Source organism: Tetrao urogallus (genome assembly GCF_951394365.1).
Source record: "Tetrao urogallus genome assembly, chromosome: 6".
Taxonomy (NCBI): Eukaryota; Metazoa; Chordata; class Aves; order Galliformes; family Phasianidae; genus Tetrao; species Tetrao urogallus.
The window spans coordinates 2,403,897-2,426,635 of NC_136819.1; the positions used below are offsets into that span (position 1 = coordinate 2,403,897).

The 22,739-nt window shown below is 35.7% G+C and overlaps 1 protein-coding gene across 1 annotated transcript in view; it reads right to left on the reverse strand.

Annotated features, from left to right (window-relative positions):
• CCDC73 (coiled-coil domain containing 73) overlaps nucleotides 1-22,739 on the reverse strand; it is a gene marked incomplete at both ends in the record, with an annotated part of 53,142 nt that overhangs the window by 12,591 nt on the left and 17,812 nt on the right. The window contains 10 exons of the mRNA XM_079537018.1: nucleotides 908-1,018; nucleotides 3,755-3,859; nucleotides 5,415-5,474; nucleotides 5,730-5,858; nucleotides 10,746-10,825; nucleotides 12,850-12,985; nucleotides 18,405-18,443; nucleotides 19,537-19,611; nucleotides 20,027-20,062; nucleotides 20,753-20,824. Of these exons, the coding sequence (XP_079393144.1) occupies nucleotides 908-1,018; nucleotides 3,755-3,859; nucleotides 5,415-5,474; nucleotides 5,730-5,858; nucleotides 10,746-10,825; nucleotides 12,850-12,985; nucleotides 18,405-18,443; nucleotides 19,537-19,611; nucleotides 20,027-20,062; nucleotides 20,753-20,824 (843 nt within the window). The remainder of the gene's footprint in view (nucleotides 1-907; nucleotides 1,019-3,754; nucleotides 3,860-5,414; nucleotides 5,475-5,729; nucleotides 5,859-10,745; nucleotides 10,826-12,849; nucleotides 12,986-18,404; nucleotides 18,444-19,536; nucleotides 19,612-20,026; nucleotides 20,063-20,752; nucleotides 20,825-22,739) is intronic.

Genomic DNA, 22,739 nt, shown 5'->3' on the forward strand with positions numbered 1-22,739 from the left:
TCTCAGAGCAGACAGCATCAGAACAACGCACTTATTTTGTATCTCACGGTTGCAGTGACCTTCACAGTGGCAAAAAAGTCAAGGAATTAGGACAACAGGATTACAATTTCCACACAGACTGCCTGTGTCAGTCTATCAGCCTCAAAACCTTTCTAGCAGTAGATGCAGAAGAAATAATTAGCAATTACCAAAGTATTCTTTAAGAAATAATTAAGAAGTAGAAAGAATGGCACAGATAAACACTGTTTAGATGAATGCAGAGATGAACAGAGTTTTATCTCAGCTAATCACCTTCAGTTGAATTGTTCTGGTCAAAGGTGGATTTCTGCTCCAATGCAAGCCTTCAGCAGCTCTACCTGATTCAGTTTGAGGTTGCTTCCCCACCACCCACCTTTGGAAATACGGCCTTGCACAGGTACCTTCCAGGTACCCCACCTAGGGTAGTTGTGTTTGGTTTTTTCCACCCCCCAAAGCACGTAACAGTTGACTACTGATTTCTCAAGATTTCTTCAGGGTAAAAGAGTGCAGCCTAGAAGTCCTGGTATTCCCTTGGTAAGTTCTGTATAAAACTGCTCTGAGCAATACGTGAAATTACATCACAGTTTCCATGTCTTGGTGTAATTCCAGAATATTTTAAAGCACTAAAGACAAGACAACACCTAACGCCCTGGGGCTCTTGCTTTATAGAACTGCACTGACCTTTTAAAGCATAGAATTCAACATTTCTCCTAAATCTACCTTTTAAAAGTATTCATTTATAGATGAGTCTGCATTACTGGAAAATAAATGGGTTGTTTTTATTGTAGTATTTCTGCAATATTTTCTTGGTTTTTAGGAATTGTCTGAAATGCTTGATGACTATTCCAAAGCCCTTTTAATACTATAACATTTAATTTAACAAACCTACATCTTTTTTCCAAATTCTCAGTGCTTTCTCATGCTCATTCTGAAGATTAAGGAACTTTTCTTCATTTTCCTTTGCCTTCTCCCTTTGCAGCTCATTATCTCTTTCAAGTGTCTGCAATAAAATTAATTATCCAAAAAATAATCAATACCACATTAATGAATTTTGATGTGTTTTATGTTGCTTGGACCTTTGCTTCTAACATGCTGAAAGTGCCATACAGATCAGTGATAATGTGCTATCTCAACAATAATTTTCATAAATTAACAGAAAGGTGCTTATAGTTTAGCTAACAGGAAACAGGGGGAGGTTATGAAAAAAGAAATGGCTATAAAAGGGTATAAAAACACTTGCCATTATTCAGTTTCACTGCATAAGTTTTAATGTGCTGAAAAAAGTAATATAAAGTCCAGAGATGAGAAATGTGAAATGTAGCACAATCTAGAGCTTAAAAAAGTACTTAAAGAAAAAGCTACTCTGGAGCAAAACAGAAAAAGTTGATTTTCCAACCAGTTTTTCTATCCTAAATTGTTTATTAAGCTATCCTATAAGCTGCATAAACTTCACATTCTAAAACATGTTGGAACATGAAGTATTTACTACATCTGATTATCCTTTAATTAATTTTACACAACCAAAACAGAATAAGAATGCATTAAAATAATAGTACAGGTTATGGTTTAGGATTTTATACCATCTTAATTCTACTGGCAACATTTTTTTAGTTAACTCTTTGAACTTTACTGTGCCAAATTAATGCACTTTTATATATCAACAGTAACTTCTGGGACACCTCAGGTACTGTTGGAATTCATTGTATCACATTTTTACAGCAAACAATACAGAAGATAGAGGAGTTACTGCATCCATTACCTATTACAGATGACACAAGTATATTTGATAATGTAAACATACCTTTAATGCATGTAGCTATATGACCAGCTTTGTATTTATGACTCTGCTGAGCCTCTTTGGAAATCCACAAGAAAAATGTTGAGGCATTGCTCCAAACCAGTTCCTTCCTACTTAATCTTTGAACTAGAAGCGAGTCTACTTCCCAATTCACCTAACAACCATTTTTTAATACCTATTTTAATTTATCCGTACCACTAATAACAATGCATTTCAAAGGTATGACACTAGGAAAGCTCAGACTACCTTGCACTTTTATACACGTGCAAAAAGTTGTTCATAAGTATATAATGATTTTCTCTAACATATTATGCAATTAAAAAGATGAAAAAATTCATCAACACGTTGACTGCATAATTAATAAATAAGAATAAAATATCTTGTTCAATGTCTTTCACACAGTCCTACAAAGCAGTAGTTCCATAAGGCCCTTTTTCTTCCTCTCTAACTAAAGGTTTCTTTAGTCCTTGGAGATAAATGCATCTCAAATTCAGCCTCCTCTGAAGTGGAATGTTTTATAGCATAGCTCTCCAGGCAAAGCGAGCAGCAGATTAGAGTACAAACATGACTGCAGGAAAAGGAGTTAGCTGTCCAACCAAAGCTTTCCTTGAAAAATCTCCACTCCCAAACTCCCAAAGCAAACCTTAGCTTTGTCCATTTAGTGCAAGAGACCATCATGTAATACGCCTACTGGGCCCTCTCAGTTTGACAGCCTTTGCTTACCAAAACACTCGAAATAACAACCATTTAAAAACAAATTGTCTCAAATACCTTCAACTGTGCTTTGTCATGATTAAAACTTCAGTAAAGCCAATAATATGAAAAAGGAGCTGGAGAACTCTGAAGAGTCACAAAGAACTAGTGTGACTATTGCCCAGAATGAGAAGTACCTCCTCTTGGTTTTACAGCACTCTGAGAGCAAAGAAATTTAAATTGTGAAGATTTAGTACTCTAAATTGACTAAATGCAGCCATCTAGACATCTGAAGTCAGTGGCTTCTCTTCCACTCACTAGTTTTATCCAATACTGCAAAAATTACTCCATTAGAAACTAGTTTCTAATGGAAAACAAACTCCTATTTAACCTTGCTTGTTCAGTAAAAAAGCAACATTCGTATGTTCATACTGTGGCAGAAGGCAAACTGCTTAGATTCATACAAAGAAACAAAGGAACAAAAGTATACGTGCACACAAAGTTTAATTTGAGACTAACCAAGATACAAGTTCAAAACCTCTGCCTTAACAGCCCAGCAAAGAATGGTTACAGTTATATATGGATAAACAGTGCATAATTATTAATAGTCCCATTAAGGACCTCTGCATGGCAGATATGATCAGAAAAGATAATGACCTTAATCTTCAGTGCACTGGGCCAACATGACTGCAAAAGTAATACAGAATATAAACTGTTATTAATCCCTTTTTCACAGCCTCAAAGAGAAACTGAAGACGCTTCAACTCAGCGCTCTCCAACATGACTACTTAGCACCTGTAACGTAGACATAGCAGACAACACGACAAGAAATGGCTAAAGACACAATCATTTTTAGGCTCTTTGCTCTGGCTCCAAACATCTGAACTCTGAAGTATTCTCCGGAAATGAGAAGTTTACAACTACATAAAAATTAATTGTAAGAAACAAGTCATAGAACCATTTTATTTCAGAACACTTGAAAGCAACCTTAGAAGCGTTCTGGTTTTACCTTCCAGAAATGGGTGATCAGAACGGCAACCATAATTTACTTTAGGGGGAAAACTAAATGAGGGAAACCATAGACTGCGTTACAAGGTTCACGTTGACAGTTAAGGAGCTGAGGGAGCAATGGAAGTGAGGTCAAAAGTTCTGAGAAGCATACAGATGTCTTTAACAGCCCTAGACTTAAAAAAAAAAAAATAGCTAACAGATAGAAGCAGCTTGTCTAATCAAGGAAAATCTGACCTGATATTCTTCTCTCAGTGCATTTAATTCACTTTCCATTTTAACATTCATTTGAGTTACTCGCTGAAGCTGCTTCTGCACACGTTGTAGAGAGCTGAGAATTTCCTTGTGAACAAATAAGTCAGGATACATTGAATAACACTTTGTTGCTCAAGTTTAAACAGAAACCAATTTACACCTTTGAGATTAGCATATTTATTTTTATTCTGTCAGTGGTATATAAAATATTGTATATTAGAACCTATATCTTATCACAACCAATATCAACACTTGGAAAGTAATCACAACTTCTGAGCTCTTCCAGCCTTCTTTCTAGGAAGAAATATTCTTTCCATTGAAGATTAATTTATACTTAGATTTATACTTAGCTGCATTTCACATCTAGAAAACTGAACCTAGAATCACCTGACATGTCAGCAGCAGAGCTGTTTTTGTCTTTTGAATCCAGTCCAGCATCCACTGAACTAAACAAGATTGCTTCTCTACATACAGTTCAGTGTAAATCAGCCTATAATTTAGATAATATATTCAGACCAATAGCCACTGAAACCAACATATTCAGTCCAGACAGTGATTTTGTAGCTCGCTATAATACAAAAATCTGGGTGTTCCAACCCAAGTTCTTGGAGAAAAACATGAAATTAATCTCTGTATTAGAGCTACCCCCACCTCTAATTTACACAAAGCCAGACACATTAAAACAATCCTAGCAATTCACACAGAACACAGTAGAGAAATACAGGCAATACCAGTCCTTCTCTTTGATAACACAAAATGACCATATGAATTTGGCTACAAACACCTCCACAGCAATGCTTTTAGTGCATTCAGAGCTGTGGGAGAAATGACGACAGAGTTTATATCTTGTTTTGTTGGTGGTTTTTTTTCCCCTACGTTTATTGGTATGAATTTTTTAAAAGAGGATTCAAAATGCAAATCAAACTTTTACAGATTATCCTTTATCCCCTATCCTTTCCATACGCTCAGTGAGCATACAAGCATGCTGCTACTTTTGGCCCTTCCTTACGAGGATGATCACACTTTCCCAAAATGTTAGTTTAATGAACTGCAGAATGAAAAAATATCTGCAAATGCAATGCATTATGGTAATTATTACAGGGAATAAAATTTTCATGCTACATCTGTGTTATTTGATTCCATGTACCTGGTTTGAATATTAGGATTTGCTCAGGAACTTACCAAATAGGAACTAAGTTTGTGACAGAGGAACCTTAACACCGATCAGCTTTGGACAGGTATAGTTTTATAATTTAAACACTTATGCTCTGTATGAATTCTACCTGGTTGCAATATCAACAGTATCATATTAAACTGCTGGCAACCAGAAAGCACCATGGCAAGAATATCATTCAAACTTTAATGCTTATTTGTTCTCAAGAGTTATGTTAACAACTATTTTCACAGGTATACCAGATGCCTCCAGTCTGAACTCAAAGATAAAAGTTGACTTGAAACAAGGCATCAACCTAGTTAATATTGCTAGCTTAGCTTCTAAACACGACAATATCCCACTTACATACTTTGCAGACATGTTTTATCAATAACAAGTGATTTTATTTGCTAAGATCACTTAAGAATTTTAAATATTTAACACATTTTCTTAATGATCTTCAATAGCAAAGTTACATTAATTACTCACTAGCTTCTCTTCTTTAATGTAAGCGTTTTCTTCTTGAACTCTTTTACTGATTGCTGTCTCCTTAAAAAAAAAAAAAAAAAAAAGAAAAAAGGAGCAAAGTGTTATTGAAGGCATTCAAAATTACTGGCTTGGGTTATTTTAGTAATATTGCACAAATAGGATACTTTGAATCCTCATGAGACTATTTAAAAATGTAAAAACTATTCACATATTTAAATGTCTTTTTTTAAACTCTAAAATTGCACTTCCATTCCTGTTCAGATGAATAACAGAACATATTAACCAAAATTCTAATGCATTTAAGTTCCAGAATACCATTCTGATTTTTTGTTGCAGTTCTTGAAACTGTTTTTCCTTTGCTGCAAGATTGATGTTTTCTTCTCCCACCCTGTTCTGAGATGTGACCTTGGACCTTATCAAGTCTGTAGTTACTTTCTTCAGTTCCTTAACACAGGAAACACATATAAATAGTTCATCCAGGATAGGCATTGCAATTCAAAACAAAGACAAATCTTTTAAACTATCCTGAGTCATGCCCTACTTTTAAATAATGTATGGAAGCAGCTAAATAAATTAAATTGAGGAACCGAAATTTCTGGGATTGACTTGTTAAGCTTTAAACTTGCCAAATGTGGCTGAAAGTTTATATTAATTGGTAAAATGTTACTGGACTAATATTTTGCTTTCATTGTTTGAAGTACACACAATACTTCCATATCTGATATTTTCTCCTCCTGGAGGCGAGCACCGGGTTGATATTGGTAAGGCCTCTTACTCAACAGGAATGAAGTACATACTGAATTACTAGGTACGTTCCTTGGATGCAGGAGGGAAAAAAGAGGAACAGCGACTACCTGGTAAAAGCAGGAACTGGCTATAAATTTGAAGGATCTTTGGTTTTTCCTGAAACATTATTTAATCTCAGGAGAATTCCAAATTAATTTTATATTAGAAGCTTCTACAACATGATTTTCCATCTAAAATGTGCCTTTGATTTTATAGTCTTTATAATCTCTTAAATATCCTGCTTCTTTTTTCCCTTTTCTTTTTTCCCCTCTGGTGGGGCAGTATCTGTTTTCTAACCAGTTTATTCCAAGCTCCTAGCGCAGCAAATAAACAGCAAGCGCTTTGATCTCATTAAATTACAACTCATAGTTCCTGGAGCCATAAATATTGTGCCCTATTCTCCCCCACCCCTCCCGTTCTGCTACAAGGTAGTCTGTTTAATATCTCTCTCTCCTTGAGCACTCTGACGTTTACTCAGACAAATAGCAGAGGTTATGAATGCTGTTCACAGATAGTATCAAGAATTCTCCATGATGCCATAGTGGTGAACCACGCATTCAGAATGGTAATAGTTTTATCTAACTACTAAGTTTGGTCTGTTTAACTTTTCTTCACAAAACTGGAATTCCATCTTATCACAGACCAATGGGTTTAACTGTTCTGGACAAAATCAAATAACAGTACAAAAGAAAAGGGAAGATTATGTAGCTGAAATTTACAAATACAAAAGTTATGGAAAATACAAGCATAGATACCACTTCTAAATAAATCATTGTGTTTCCTTGAAGGTTTATTTCTCATGTATTTGAGCCATAAATATATCTAAAATGATCTAGCAAGGACTAAGTGTAATTGCAGAGTCAATTATAAAATTCGAAGAGGACAGTGCCTTACAACTGCAATATTCTGTAAGCTAGGAAGGCTTTTTCCACCTTTGCAAAAAGAAAAAAAGCCAAAGAAACATCTTTTAATTGTACTGTTCTTACTACAATAGAGTAGTAAGGAGAGTTCCTACATTTAAGAGGCAGGAGGTGCGAGCAGCTTTAGCTTTGTAAAACAGAAATGCACCACGCCATTCTTTTACAAAGAACCAAACTCATGGTACACAGGTCACGTGTGTGCAGGTGCATAAGCCTGCTACGGATCTGAGATATGCTTTGCTAAATTCAAAGCATGTTGCGTGGTGAATTGCCACTTATTGTGTGATGGGAAAGAAAAGTCATACTAAGTAAGTCATGCTGTTGTGGTAAAGATAACATATGTAGCAGGTGGATGCACGTAATCCATCTGGAACAAAGCCCACATCTGCTAATCTGACAAAGCTGCGAGCAGAAAAACAAACCAAAAAAATCCCACGGAGAGAACCCACACAAACCAGGTCACCAAAAATAAGGGGAAGGTTTACCACAGCCAGTGGCAGCGTAAGCTACATAGCTGTAGAAATAATTTCTATGCATGCATACGTATGCATATTTTCTTATGTTCTGAAAGTAAAAAAAATTCAGCCGCCCTTGCTTCCTTTTCTAGCAGCTTTCTGCCACTAATACAATCACTAGAAATGTTAGAACTCTATAAATTGGGTCTGGAAAATAATTTTATCAGTATCAGTTTCAACAAAAGAAAAATAAGGCTTTAAATCTATTCCTTCAGTGTGTTGCTAGCAACCAACACTCAGGCACATGGTTTCAAGCCAGCTTAAAAGTAAAGAGTACCACAAAGGAAGCAGTCCTGTTCTTTAAGTGTATTTTTCTATCCTTTTGCTAGTCGATCTAAGCCATAACTTGCTCCTTTTATTTATTTCGGTACAATTTTATTTGATCAATACAAAATTTCCATTCTACTCTTCCTCAGGGCCACACAAACGTATGTCAGCATGACGTGGTAGTACAGCACTGGAAAGGGAGCCAGCACAGCCATATGTAACTGCTTCCCAAGACAGCAATCATACCTCATGCAAACTGAAAGTTTTCCCCAAGCAACAACCACATCTTACTGCACTCTCAAATCAGTGCCATCAGCTAATTTGGTAATCTCTCAGGCCTTAAGCAGCATAGCTCTTTTCCAAAGATTTGTTTCATTCTATTGCTTTTAACGGTCAGATTTCAATGCAAGCACTTTCACAATACTTGAAAAAAATCCCCCCATATTGACTATGTGTTTAAATTTAAAACCAAATGTTGCTGAAAAGGAAACTAAGCCAAGCTATCTATCAGAACCGAACTGCTAAGCAGACAATGCAAAGAGCAAGTACCACCTCTCCAAATACCTCTTTCCACAAATTCCAGAAATTCTTGTGTAGAATGGACATCAATTTAAATCAGGTTTTACTGTTCTATGTATGACTAAACAGCTCCATCATGTCATTTCACTAACCTTGGAGATTAGTTTACTGTTTATCCATAAATTTTGACTAGAATTCACAAGCTTCGTATTCCCATTAAGAACAAGTGTAAGAGGTCATTGTAGTCTGAGTTAAAACAAAGGTTGAGGTAAGAGCTAGCAGCTCACAGGCAGTAAGGTGTGTTAGAGGCCTGTCAGGTATCCAACACAGATAAACCCAGTTCCATAAGATATCACAACTTGCACTGCAGATTTAAAGACTACTTTCAGCCTTGTAGCAACCAAAGGTAGCCTGGCAATCCCTCTTCCAAACTATTCTCAATACCAGAGTTTCCTCAGTGCTCTGGATCTGTTGTAAGTCCCTTCAGCTCCACAACTGATACATTACCCAATAAGGGAAAACACCTGACCGCTGTCTCTCGCAATGGTTACACTAAGCAAAAGGTAACTGCAGTGAAATAAAGCTAGCTCAGAGCAACTCTTTGCGAGTCATGAACTATTTTTCTAGTCACTTGTGCACTGACCCAAGAGATGAGCCCCCCACATTTCTTAACAGAAGCTGTGCTGAACTTAGGGTTCTTACAGGTACACACCAGCAATGCTCATTCATACTACTTAACTTTCCATAGATGTTCTACAAGCTGCAACTTAAAAACTGTCAGAATAAGAAATACTGAAAAATGGGATGCAACTTTAACCATATTGTTTGATTTAAAATCTATTTTCACAGAAATTCTGCTTTTTCAGAAAAAAGGCATGTCATCCTTCTGTATACTATGTACAACTTCTATTTACAAAACTTTATTTACAATGAGCAAGGCAAAGACATTTTCCCAATGATTAAATTTCAGGCTCCTTCTTTTGCTTACCTAGCAGTATTTCATTATAAATTTATCACCCAAGAGCTTAAGAGTCAGAAGTGTGACTTCAAAAAAAAAAAAAAAATGGATCAAGCAAAATGTTTGGTAACTAAAATACACAAAACATTATTAGTTTATCTCACACACCTCTGTTACTCACAAATTTAATTACATGAAATTTTCCTTCACATTATTTATTTTCTTACCTCTCCAATTACTTACTCTCAGGAGACTTCTATACAATTAATTATTCTTGGTTTCTTAACTAAAAGCAACAAATCCAATTGGCTGTAATGCTTAAAAGTTTCTAAAGCCTCCTGGAATACTGACATTTACAATACACGTTTCATATAGATTATCCCTCACAATCCTCAGTGCTTTTTCCTCTGCTCTTCCTCCCACCAAATTTGTCAAAATATCTAGTAAATAATGAATAAACTGTTTGAGAAGGTGTGAATGAAACAAATGAAAATGAAGCTTAGTAGTAGATCAAGAAGCTAAAAATAACCATGCATTGGCAAAGCAAGGGATAAACCAAACTTCCTGGATTTTTGGGTGGCTCTGTGTGGAGTGACTCAATCCTCACAGGTCTCTTCCACATTGGGATGTTCTACAATTTGTTCCCTTTCTGAAATACTCACAGAATAAAAAAAAAAAAAAGCAGACAGGAAAGAGAGAATATGAAAACAATGAGGTACAGAGGATATGGTGTTTACAGAATAGGATTTTGTCTTCAGATGATCTTCCACCTTTTCTCACAGCAGCATTTAAACAACAGCTTAAAGGGAAAAGATAACTTTATTCTTCCTCCTTTTATATAACTCACACAGAACCTAGCAAATACTAGCTCCAGAATAGAGGAGGGGCAGGAAAATGCTCAACAGCCAGGCAATTTTGTCCATAGCATCCCTCTGACCTGACTCAGTCACCCTGCCTCAGAACTCTCACTTTTAACAGAGATTCAGTTAGCTGCATAATTGTATGTTTAAGATAGCAGCTTGCTTCTATGGCATCATGTTATATCTGCCTTTAACTACACTGAAGAGACTATTGTTACCCTTCTGTATCAGATGGGATGCAGTGACTACACAGTGCAGGAAGAAGAGAGATGGACAACAATTAACAAGAAACAAGTAGGCCGCTATAGAGGTGAATAAAAACCCATCAGATCCATCAGTCATCTGTAGCATCTGTGTTTAAGATGGGAAACCAAGACAAATTTAACCATTAATGATAGAATGAAGAACAATTCTACACTGCTTGTACACTACTTCTATTAATACTAAAGCAGCTTGATGAAGTCCAGAAGTCCATCTACACACTATGAAATGAGTACTGTACTTACTTCCTTCAGATTACTTATTTCAGTCTCTTGTCTTTTGTTCACTGATGTTAGTTTCTTATTGAGCTGTATTGCTTCCTGTACTTTAAACAAAAGTTGAAATGTTTATATATACACTTCCACATTTAAAGTATTATTTGATTTATACCTGTTATGTATGTGCGCATAATGCCTGAAACTGTTAAACAACTTCTTGGAAAGCAGACTAGGATGCAAAATAGAACTCAAGGAATCTGTGTATATACTATGATCATACATGAAAGGATTAGAGCAGACAGCACCAATTGTTCTATACCTCAAATAATCGTTTTGATTGTAATTTGTAATTGTAATTTCATTCTTACTGTCATTCAGTGTCACTTTATTCGAACTACTTCTCCGTTAACAAAACATCAGCAAAAGAAAATACTTCAAAAAATAATAAATGTCTTCTCATACAACTTAAGCAAAATTTGGTAAGATTTCCAACAAGGGTCATATATTCACACTACCTTTAAAGTGCTAATAATGGCAATAAAGTAAATTTATTACACATTGCAGCATTTTGCATGCAAGTGAAACATCAGTTTTCACTTTCTTACATTCCTACATGCTGTTTTCATATAGCAAATAAAGACCAAACAGTTTATAAATGTAAACAATTTGCATAATGAACTCACACACTTTGTGCATAACTTTTTCCCTGACTGCAGTTTCTTGCTCAGAATTTACAATTTGCCTACATGCCTACTGCAGGTCTCACATCCCACAGTGCAAATTGAATTCCCACTGCAGTAAGACACACTATAGTTAAACGGGTGAATAGACTGGCTTCTTGAACAGAGGGAGCATTTTGCTGTTACTGATAAACATAAGAAATATGGCAAAATCTGTAGTTAAAAACACTACAAGTGTTATTTTTCCAATAAACTGCAAAAAGACTATCTGTATCTGGCATGTAATAGAAAAGCTTTGTCCAGTGTAAATAAAATGAAAGCACAACATTGGTTGGTTTTTTTTTTTGAGAGTGGTTTAATATTTGACAGTCAAAACAAATAAAAAGCAATAAAAATGTAACTTGAATTATTATAAAACCGCAAATACCGTTAAAACACGCTACCTATTGAACCAGACTCAATCTGAAAAACTAGGTGGTTTTATTTAGAAAAAAAACTTTCAAGTTCTGGGTTTTTTTTCTATGCTTGTTTTTCAGTTACACAACCGGTCCTCCCTTTCCTTAGAAAAGAGTTTTCTTAACGGATGGACACTGTAGGCATACAAAGCAATACATACACACATTTCACAAGTTCTACACAAATTCCTATGCAGACACTGCAGTGCATTACTTCACACAAAACACAGATTTCCCTCTAATTATTAGGTACCAAACATCATAGAAATGTGATATTTTTATTACTCAATATATCAGTTTTATGTCTTAAGGATGGCAAAATATATTTATACTAAGAAGGGCATGTGGAATAGTATTTTTGTTTTTTATTAGATTCACAAATAATTTTCGGATGTTTTGACATAAGAGTGGGGTTAACAAACACATTCATAAAGCTTTAAAGCCACGTAGCCACAATAACTACATGGAGTTATTCATCCATTCTATTTACTGAATTATTTTTAAATTTCAATATTTCTACATATTAAATATTTTATAGGTATTTACACAACTAAAAATTACATTTCATTAATGCCTTCTGTCCATTTCCCAACATTAACACTCGTCCCAACCAGATTTCTATTACTTGCCAATTCCTTTACTTTCATCTCCTCCTTTGTGCTGGTACAATTGTTTATGTCTGCTGAACAGCAACAGGAAGCTGACCCACATTAAGTCTAAGGATTTTTTGGAATGAGCAGGTCTGCTACTGGAAGATTTTGAACAGAAATTAGTTCTTCACATATGGTGACACACACAGCTGTAGCAGAAAAGAGCAGAAGTACAGGGCCTGTGCTGCTTAACCTGTCACTGTCACAGAAACAACATAGAAGCAACTGAAATGTTGATGCTTGGCACATCATACGTACTATTTTTTGAATGTAGTCACATCTCCAACTCAGTGTTGTCAAAAATGAAGAAAAAAAAAATACTGGAGGACATTTAAAACATACATACCACTGTGCTCTAATTTTCCATGAACCCCTTTAACGATTCCAAACTGACATGCAATAGTAGCATAACACCTCTCAACTTCATTCAGTTTCTTATGATGCTCTTCTCTCGCTGTTAAGTGCATCTGTAACTTCTGATCCTGTTAGAAACAAAGGAAGCACCTGCTGACTGACACCATCTTGCATGTATAAATCAGCACTCAAAATGCTTCTCAAAATGGCATAAACAAAATCATTCTCAGGGTATCTCAGTTGTCTACTTCATATCTGATTACCAACTCCCACTTCCAGCCTGAGTTTCAATATATTTTCCTACATTCTCCCTTTTATTCAGGAGAACTTTCTCATAAATGCATGCAGGATTGTATTAACTGTTTTCAAAAGCTGATTTCAAGTTTTCCTTTGTTACACAGCTTACTCTAAGCACGCTATTCTACCTGTCAAAGTACTGCAAACACAGCCTAGCACGCTAATAGTGCTTCCATCTGCCTGTGGTTCATACCTGTCCTCCTGCACTACCATTCAGTGTAGCACTGCATATTCTTATTCCCTTCATGTAGCACATCCCTTGAATTCAACACTGTCCAAACCCCACACAAGCCAAAGTGGCACTATTAAGCAAATGATATTCAGATGTTTTCTCTTTTTATAAAGGCACCAGTACAGTATCATCAGCCTATTACGAACCTAAACACTTCCATTACAGCATGAGTTAAGTACACAAAGAAAAACTGTTTTGAGCTACATGGTGGTACAAATACAAACTCAAACAGAAGTCCTGTTTCTCCAAGACAACGTCAATCAAAGAACAGGGCCACGAAGGAGCTTGAGCACTTGACACAAGGAAAGGCTGACCGAGCTGGGACTGGTCAGCTTGGAGACTCTCACACAGTTGAAGCTGTACAGATACCTTGGAAGGGTGAGAATAAGAAAAATGAGATGGACTCTCCTCAGCAGTGCCTAGTGGTCAGGCATCGAAACACACTGCACAGACAGGCTGTGGTTTCCACCTGGGGAAGATACTCAAAACCCACCTGGACACAACCCTGAGCAATCTGCTCTAAACGCTTTGAGCAGGGAGTGAGGTGCAGAAGTGCCCACCAGCCTCACTCACTCCAGCCTCATGATCATAATTAGAAAAGGGAGAGTGCAAGGACAGTCTATTTCTAATCCACAGCAGAGCAACACAGCAATGAAAATGAATTGGGCCAAATTCATTCCAGTGGGTAAATTCAGGTTACACAAAGATGGATCTGGCCCAGACTATTCAGCTTCTGTAAGGCTTTCTTCCCTTACAGTAACAAATGCAATACATGTCCAAGCATCAGAGGATAATAAAAGCTCACAGTAATCAAAAGAAATGACCAACATAAGGCTAGCAAAACAGGATATACAATACAAATTTCTCATGTTTTATAAGGTATGAAATTAAACACACCACAGCAAATAGAAAGTCATAATGGAAGCACTGGTAAAGAAACACCACCACTTACAGAATCGCTGTGCAAAAATGTAGGCTGTGAATTTTCATACACTTCCTTTTTTTCTCTCAATAAGCAGAAATTTTTGAAAAGCTGTGCTTAACTAACACTAGGATGCAGGCTTCACAGAAGTAAAAAGAAAACGATCATTTGTGTTTCTCCTGATAATTCAGATGTATTTACTCTAAGCAAGTGATGAATAAGGGAGCCTAATCAAAATGAAACTTGAACAACTTCTGGCAAGATGTGAGGCTTTGAACTTTCGTATGAATGTTCTTAATGCTCTTCCAATTTCTTTCTTAAGTCAAAAAGACAGCATTATGCCCTCCTCCTCACCAGAGAAGTACAAATATGCCTTATTATTTCCCTAGTGTCTCTCATGAGAAAAGGAAGTGGCCTGCTATATCCTCAAAAAAGTTCTATTAAGAGTTTACCACTGGTCTAAAAATGATTTTTGATGGCAAGCTGCTCTCCAGCCTCAGAGCACAAATAAAAGCATTTTCGTTTACCTGTGTTCACGGATCTTCTCATTAAGGTGAAAAGATCTTGAAATCTTCCATGGACAAAAATAATTAAGAGACAATAAAGAAACACTGGGAGTCTCCACAGGATAGGGAGGATCTGACCTGGAGCTGGATTAAGACCCACAGAATCTTGGTTCTCCTTCCTAAAGTGTGATATTGCAAGAACAGGAATTATTGTCCTGGCTTCCACCAGTAATAAAGATAAGCTGAGATGGGGAGTGGAACTGATTTTGGCCATATGGTTTGCTGAGGAACAATCACTTCTTGGTAGAACTAGACCAGAGAAATAGCTCAGGGTCAGGTAGGTGACTGGAGGAAGACAGAGGGAATTGCTCCTATCTCAAAAATATTCTGGAAATTGAGTCACTGGTCAGTGTTATTCAGTGAATCAGAAGGCGGTAACTGGGGGGTGAAAGTGTCAGAGGAACAAAGGAGTTGTTATGAAATGGAGACATAAGGCAAGAATATATGAAAATTCTGCAGAGAACTACTGCCTCTAAAACTCCCAAGCAGGAAAACGTTTCCACAGCAATTCCTCTGCTTCACAGTGCTTTTCAACTTAGAGTCATTATCTTCAGTTTTTGCTGTACCACTTCCTCCACACTATTTTTAAACAACATGATGTAATTACAGGCAAATTCCTAACTGTGGAAAGGAATTAAATGTATCTTTAAGTTGGTTTGTTTTTAATGATCTAGGATAAGTACATTATATATTTTAATTCATTTTCATTCACCTAGGATTTATTTTTCATTGGTATCTACCTCTGTATTACAGGTGGCAGGGATGCTCTCAGGAAATACCTATAACGTGAAGTTGTTAGAAATTCCCAGATGTACTTTGGCTGAAGAGCACTCAAATGGTTCCTGGGCACAGTTCAGAAGGCTGACTACTGAGAACAGTCTTTTATTTGGATGCAGTTTTCCCTCTTTTAAAGAATAGCAGAGGTTAATGTAACTAGGCCATTTCATCTCTCTTGAATTCAGCTTCAAACAGTCTCACAAACATTTAGTTCATCAATACAGACATACAGTTCAACTAGACTGACTACCAAGCATTCACAGTTCCTCACCCCACCTCCTCTGCTGATGACTATCAGTGCACTGAATCACTGCCATACAGACATCTCCCCATTAACTGCACTGAGAACTTCCACTCCACATTTACTTCTCTGAACCACGCACAAGAGTTGGTCTCGAAGCCAAAGCTCATCTCATTCTTGTTTCCTCTGCATTGTGACACATGTTGAAGGTTAGGTACTAAAAATTAAAATTGAGTGGAGAAGAGAGGTAACTCTAAAAGCTCACTTTCTCAGATGTGCTTAAGATCAGCCAATGCATGTTCACAGGGGAACGCATGAATAGATGAATTTTACTTGCAGAGTAGAAAACAAAAAATATGTTTGCTTTAGTTTTGCACTCTCAGAGAGCTTTAGCATTCTACACTGTATGCACCAGGAGATTAGCAAAGGAGGAAACAAAGATCTGACCAAGACCATTTTCCTCTAGCTACTCCTTCATTCCAGCAGTAAGAAAACAGTACAATGCACAAGCCACATTTAAGTTTCTTCCATCAGACAACTAGCTTTGTTGTGGTCATTCTGCAAACTTCTGCATCCGTATGCAATCATGTGCAAAGTGACAGTAACAGACAAAAACTGGTATTTTTTGTATAAAAAAGCAAAAGGAAGAAAAAGGCTTTTTGTGTCTATACAGCCTTTCAATACAAAATAGAAACCATCTACTTTTTCAAAGTTATAGCACATATCACACACATGACATCAGCACTATAATTCTCACAAAACTTCACTGGGGGTGGGGAGCAGAACTCCACATGCTAAAACAATGTGCAATACATTAACAGTGTCAGTGCTAGATTATAAGAACAGAACTAAATAACAAAATTGGAATAAAGTGGCACATCGAGCTCCAGCACATACAAAAGCTACTTTACTGACTGGCAGGGTTTCTAAGTGCCAGACATAAACTAGACAGTGCATTATCTTACTCTCAAAGCACTAGCCAGAACAAGATCTAATCTCAAACAAGCTACAAACTGAAATGTACATTGGTCTCAAAAATCCACTCTATTTCTGAATATTTTGCCATTTACGATAATAAAGACTCTACATGGGCTTTTGATCCACTGAACACACCATTTATTTCTGTGGAACTACAGAAGGAATGGGTAGAATCTGTCCCAGTCTAAAACTGTATTAGCCCACTACTGAGTACGGCTGCAAGAAAGAATGAGCTTCTACTTACCTTGTGTTTTTGTCTTCTACATCTTGAACATACATGGCCAGACCAGATGTGTTAGGTCTAGTGCTACATGCAAAAGAGGAATTCTAATAGTTTTTCCCCAAACTCAATATTTTTAGTAATCACACTCTGTATCTAAATCACAGAACACCAACATTTTAATAATATTAAATCATTGTTGATAAAGTTTGCTTAAACATATGAAAGGAAGATAATTGTTTAAGCAATATAAATGTATTTCTACCTTATAGAAAAGTTATTGTGATTTAAATACTTTTATTCATATGGAAAACTGAACTTGCAAATTATTAAAGGCAATATGTGCAATGATCTAAATGTAAATTCAATAATTTTGTATATTTTAAGCATCTCCCTCGACCAAATTTATTTTAAGAATAAACGCAAGTTAAAAGTGAAGTAAGATGAAACATTTTATGTTGCCTTTGATCTTTAACTTGTAGCCTTATCTCCCAGGTCAGAGGGCACATTATTCAATTTCACCATATTTTGTGTAAAACCACTGTAGCGTTGAAGATGACTTTCAGTACAAATGTCATGGTACTTAAAGCTAAACTGGACCCTAGTTTTTTAAGCTTCTTAATTAAAATCACAGTTTATAATGGTCTGACAATATTATCTTTATACTTTCCAGTTGAGCAGCAGCAGAATTTTCACAGCATTTACTCAATCAAGCTTAGCAACGTTTCTGCAGCTCATTCTTTCACTTCCTAAAACAGACAACGGGTTCAGAGTAACTAAGCTGTCACTCTATATAAATTTATTCTCTGTGTCAAAGGGAGTAAACTGGATCGGATGAAATCTAAACCGTTCAGGGGAACTGATGTTAAGAAGTAATTCTGAACAGAGGAATGAAAAAGAAAAGAACAAGACGACTTTTCTTAAAGAAAAATCAAAAGCAAAAAAAATCGCCTTAATTCTCTACTGCTACTTTGGGATGAATACTAGGTTCTACAAATACAAGGATAAGAAGATTAGGCCATTCAAATTACATTTTTCGCCCATGAGAAAAGGATCGCCGTGCTCATCTATAGAAGAACTAACACACTCATTATACTTCAAGGCACCAAGGAGTTTCGCATGATAAACTGCAGCTATCACAACACAAGAAACTAAGAATACTGTATTTGAAAGCTGCTTAGATTCAAAGGAAATACTGCCACTTCTGACTATTTGTATTGTCATCATCATCAAAGCAGGCGGGATTGTATTTGCGTTACACTATAAACTGACATTCTTTTCTCATAACAACTGTTACTTTTATTACTTTCTTACCATTTCATTCAGTTTCTTTTGTAACGTGTATTTGGAAATCTGTAAAACAAAAGAGCTATTAATTGAATTGCAGTAACAATTTTTTTTCTGAAGACAAACTGCAGATTTCTAAAAAATTCTCAAACCTAAGATTTAATTGCCAATCCGATACAGTAACGTGGTTTTCAAATTAAGAGTTTAACTATTTCTGTTATTGTAGATTCACTTTATAAAACCTCTTAAAGATTTAAACTGCACACTTAACTTCCATTTAAAAAATTACATTGATTTGTATCTACAGTGATTTTGAAAAATGCATAACACCTATGTTGTCTGACATGTATCACAAAAATAAAGTCTACTGGGACTACAGCAATAAATTCAATCCCTGTACTAAACAGAGATAAGAATGAAAGCATTTTCTTAAATCCTAAAAGAATAAAGTGGGTTTTCCGCTGGGGAGAAAGCAATCTTTCAGATAGAGGTTCCAAAGAGTGTGATATAAAGACACTTGCATGTTTTAAAAACACAGGGTTGACATTGGAAGTCATTAACATTATTTTTCAGACACCACTGGTGTCACAGAATTTTGGTTTTTATAATATTTACATCTCCATGTCCTTAGTCCTACGTGTTTTTTGAACACCCTAACATGTACTGACAATGCCTAAAATAAAAATAAAGAGAGAAGTAGCAGTGAATTAAGTGGAAAATACAGAAAGCTCCTGATGAAACTAACTATGGAAATCAATACAAAAGGTGGGAACTTTGTGAGTTGGATGTCCAGTGTTAATGTTTTTGTTCTTGCTGCTTAGAAATTTCTGAAACCACAGTTTCCAGACAGGGATAAGAAGAAACATAAAGGAAGATTGTGGAAAACAGGAAGAAAAATAAGTCACATTTCACATGACATTTGGGTTTTGGAGTCTGTGCATTCTTCTGGAATAAAAGAACTTCAGCTCACAGCATGCTTAAAGCTGAAGGTTAGAACAGAAACTCAATGCTAGAAAGTAAGGTATGAGCATACATGTAGATTAAAAGGGATGGTCTTAAAGACCCTCTGAAAAATAACTATTTTCTCTGGGGTAGGAGGGAGGCATGTGGAAACTATCTGAATATCAACAATGTTTATTTAATGAAGATAATAATTTACCTGTAATTCTTTTAACGTTTCTTTCAATCCATTGATTTCTTTTTCTTTTATTTCCACAGCAAGTTGACATTTTCCCTTTCAAAACATAATCTGTACTTTAGGATTTGGGTAGAATACATATTTTTAATGATAAAAGCTTAACAACAAGAGTGTTATGAAGGTAACAAATAACTCTGCTAAATATTTTGGAATATACATCTGTATTGCTCTGAAGAGAAAAATGAATACATGATGGCATATTTTCCATCACTTACAACAAGCCTGCCAAGGGCAGAACTAAAATATTAACATCTAATAAAGAAAATCTTACAAATTATTAAGAAAGCATAACAGTAGTTCTCAAGAAGCTACAGTTTGTAACTTTAGTAAAGGCCTCAGCAAGAAAAATACTTTGTTATAATATACTTAGCACATGCTCCATAAGTTACATCACATTATAACTTGCCTATGTGTGTCACTAGTTGGTAAACAGTGAATTATAATGAAGTACCTTTTCTTCTTCCATGGCAAACATCCTTGCCTGTAACTTGATTCAGTGGCACAAAAAAAAAAAAAAAAGAAACAAATCAATGCTGCACTTAGAATTACTCTTATTCACACAAATTTACAAGACAGTATATAACTTTGTATAGCCCACTTCCCTTATATAGGTGTATCTTTTATATATATATATATATATATATATATATATATATATATACACACACAATACACCGTTCTACAGCAGCAGCAAGCTGGTGAATCACATTTCTTTTTTTAAAGGAAAGAACTGCTTGTTTTTTGGGATATGATTGAAATTTGTAGCATTAGTGATAAAATTACTCATCCCCACGTGTAACAGTTTCCATTCCTATCACTGCTCAATATCAATGGATAAAAACACAAATTGACTGGAAAGCCTGAGACACTCTTTCAGGTATTGAGCTGAATAAGTTACATTGCAGATTTTTCCTCAATTATTATGAAAAAATTTCTGGAAGACATGCCATTTTAGAAAGAGATTGGGAAGAGGGAGTGTGAGGGGACACAACTAACATACAACAGGTTTTAAGTAAGTTTCTGTAGGAATTTTTGGGAAAGAGAATCTCAGAGAGAGTGGCTTATTACTATGAAGAACTGTCAATTGCAGCATGTCTGGATCTAAAAACAGACTTGATTTTTATGAGCTGTCATTTTTTGAACTCTTAGTGTCTCAGCTGGAAGGATTTATTGCTACCTGCTTTTTAAAAGCTGCCATAGCTTCTTTGTGTTGTTGCTGTAACGTGTCTGTCTGATGCTGCAGAGTTTCCTGCTCATGGGAAATAACAACAATCCTTTAAACATAATCTTACAGCAAAACGTATACATGGTCTTTTAAGAAAAACAGTAGTTCTCTTACATAACTTTAGGAAGACATCACTGACTGAAAGCAAACCCTGAGGATGAGACAAGATATTTGTTAACCAGTAACCATCTTTTCAACAGTGGCCTCTCTTCTAGTTGGCAGCAGGCAGCAGTTATCACCTCTAAAAGGTACATCCTGCTGGAACTTCTAAGTGCAATTCTTACCAATCCCACCAAAATACAGAAGCAATCCAATGTCCATTGCCACCTTACGACAGTACCTTCATGCAGCTCAAAAAGCCATAACAGGATATTAATTTTCACCTCCATTTAAAAAAATATAAAATTAGTCTATTTTCCAGAGAAATTTTAGTAGTTTAAGAAGCCACATAAAAGAGCTGAAGGACGACAGAACAAACTAAGCATAAGGTCATAAGGTAAGATTTCCTACTTTAATTATCCTGCTGCCTGGCTTTACTCACACACATAAAAAATACGCACACAAGAAAATGAGTTGAAGATAAACTATTATTTTTGTGTTTGCTACTGTTTTATATCAGAATCTCATACACTAATACTCCACTCTGCAAGTTGGCAGCCTTTAAGATCTTTAAATATCACACTCCTATGCTCAAGACAGGAAAAACACAACCTAGGGGAAGTAATATGAAGATATCTTTGTTAGATCTTCTTTTGAAGCTCTAGCTACTTAAAAAAAAAAAATAAAGGCAGTCAAGAACAACTATCACAAAATGCAGATGAGCATTCAGCTAGGAAGTCTTACTGTGAAACAATGATTACGCAATGATTATGCAATAACTGTACAAAACTAAATACAAATTCAGACTATTAAAGAGTGACAGATGAGAAACTAAACTGATAATTCATTTCACATGTGAGAAGCCCATTCTCTTCTCCCCTGATTGAGTTTTTCAGATACAAACAATGTTAGATTCTGCAGCAAACAGGCATTACTTTCGAGTTCTGCAAGTGAGGGCTCGCATTCTTTGACATGAGTATGAAGGAAATCTGTGAAGGCAGAGCATTTTATATTTACGTACACATTCATTGTGAGATATTTTCAGAAGGTTCTTATTTGCATCTATCAAACAATACACACAACATGAATTATTAACGGGTAAAGAGCATACCAACTATGCTCAAAATCCAGAAATGATCCAGGAGTACCAGCAAATCAAGTATTCTTTGAGTATTAATCCTACCCACCACAGGAATAATAAGATTTTATAACCACAGTACTGCCAAATTAAGATGATACTTCTATAGAAATTCAAGCTAGTGACAGATAATTTACTGAAATATAAATTTGCTTTAACCCAATTGTCATCTTCTATACAACTTTGTTACTGATGTAATTTATAACCTGATAAAAGTATTACTGAATTCTTTCTCTTGTACATTCAAGTGATGTGTTTTAACAACAACCCCTACCTAAGACTACTAAGTGGTGTGATTGTAAATAACTACCTCAAAGATTTAGTGTTTTGCACACATGACACGTGTGATGCACAGGATATAAAGAAGAAAGTGACTTTCTTAAACGTACAAGCAAAATCACCTTTGATATTGTGATTCCACAGTAAGTATGAGTACACCTACCAGATTAAAAAGACTTTGTCCACTGACTTTCCCTACTTTAGTATTTTTCCCCCCAACAGCAGCAACAATGTTCTTAAAACTAATATTACAATTTGAAAGCAAATTTCTATCTTAAATCAGAAAATTCTCTTACGTTCTCTTTATTTGAAATCAGTTCACTGAGCTTAAGATAAAACAGAATGCATACTGAACCACAGAAATGTTGGCAGAAAGGCATCTCTGAAGGAAAAATATAAAAGAATATTTGAAAAGTCCAGAGG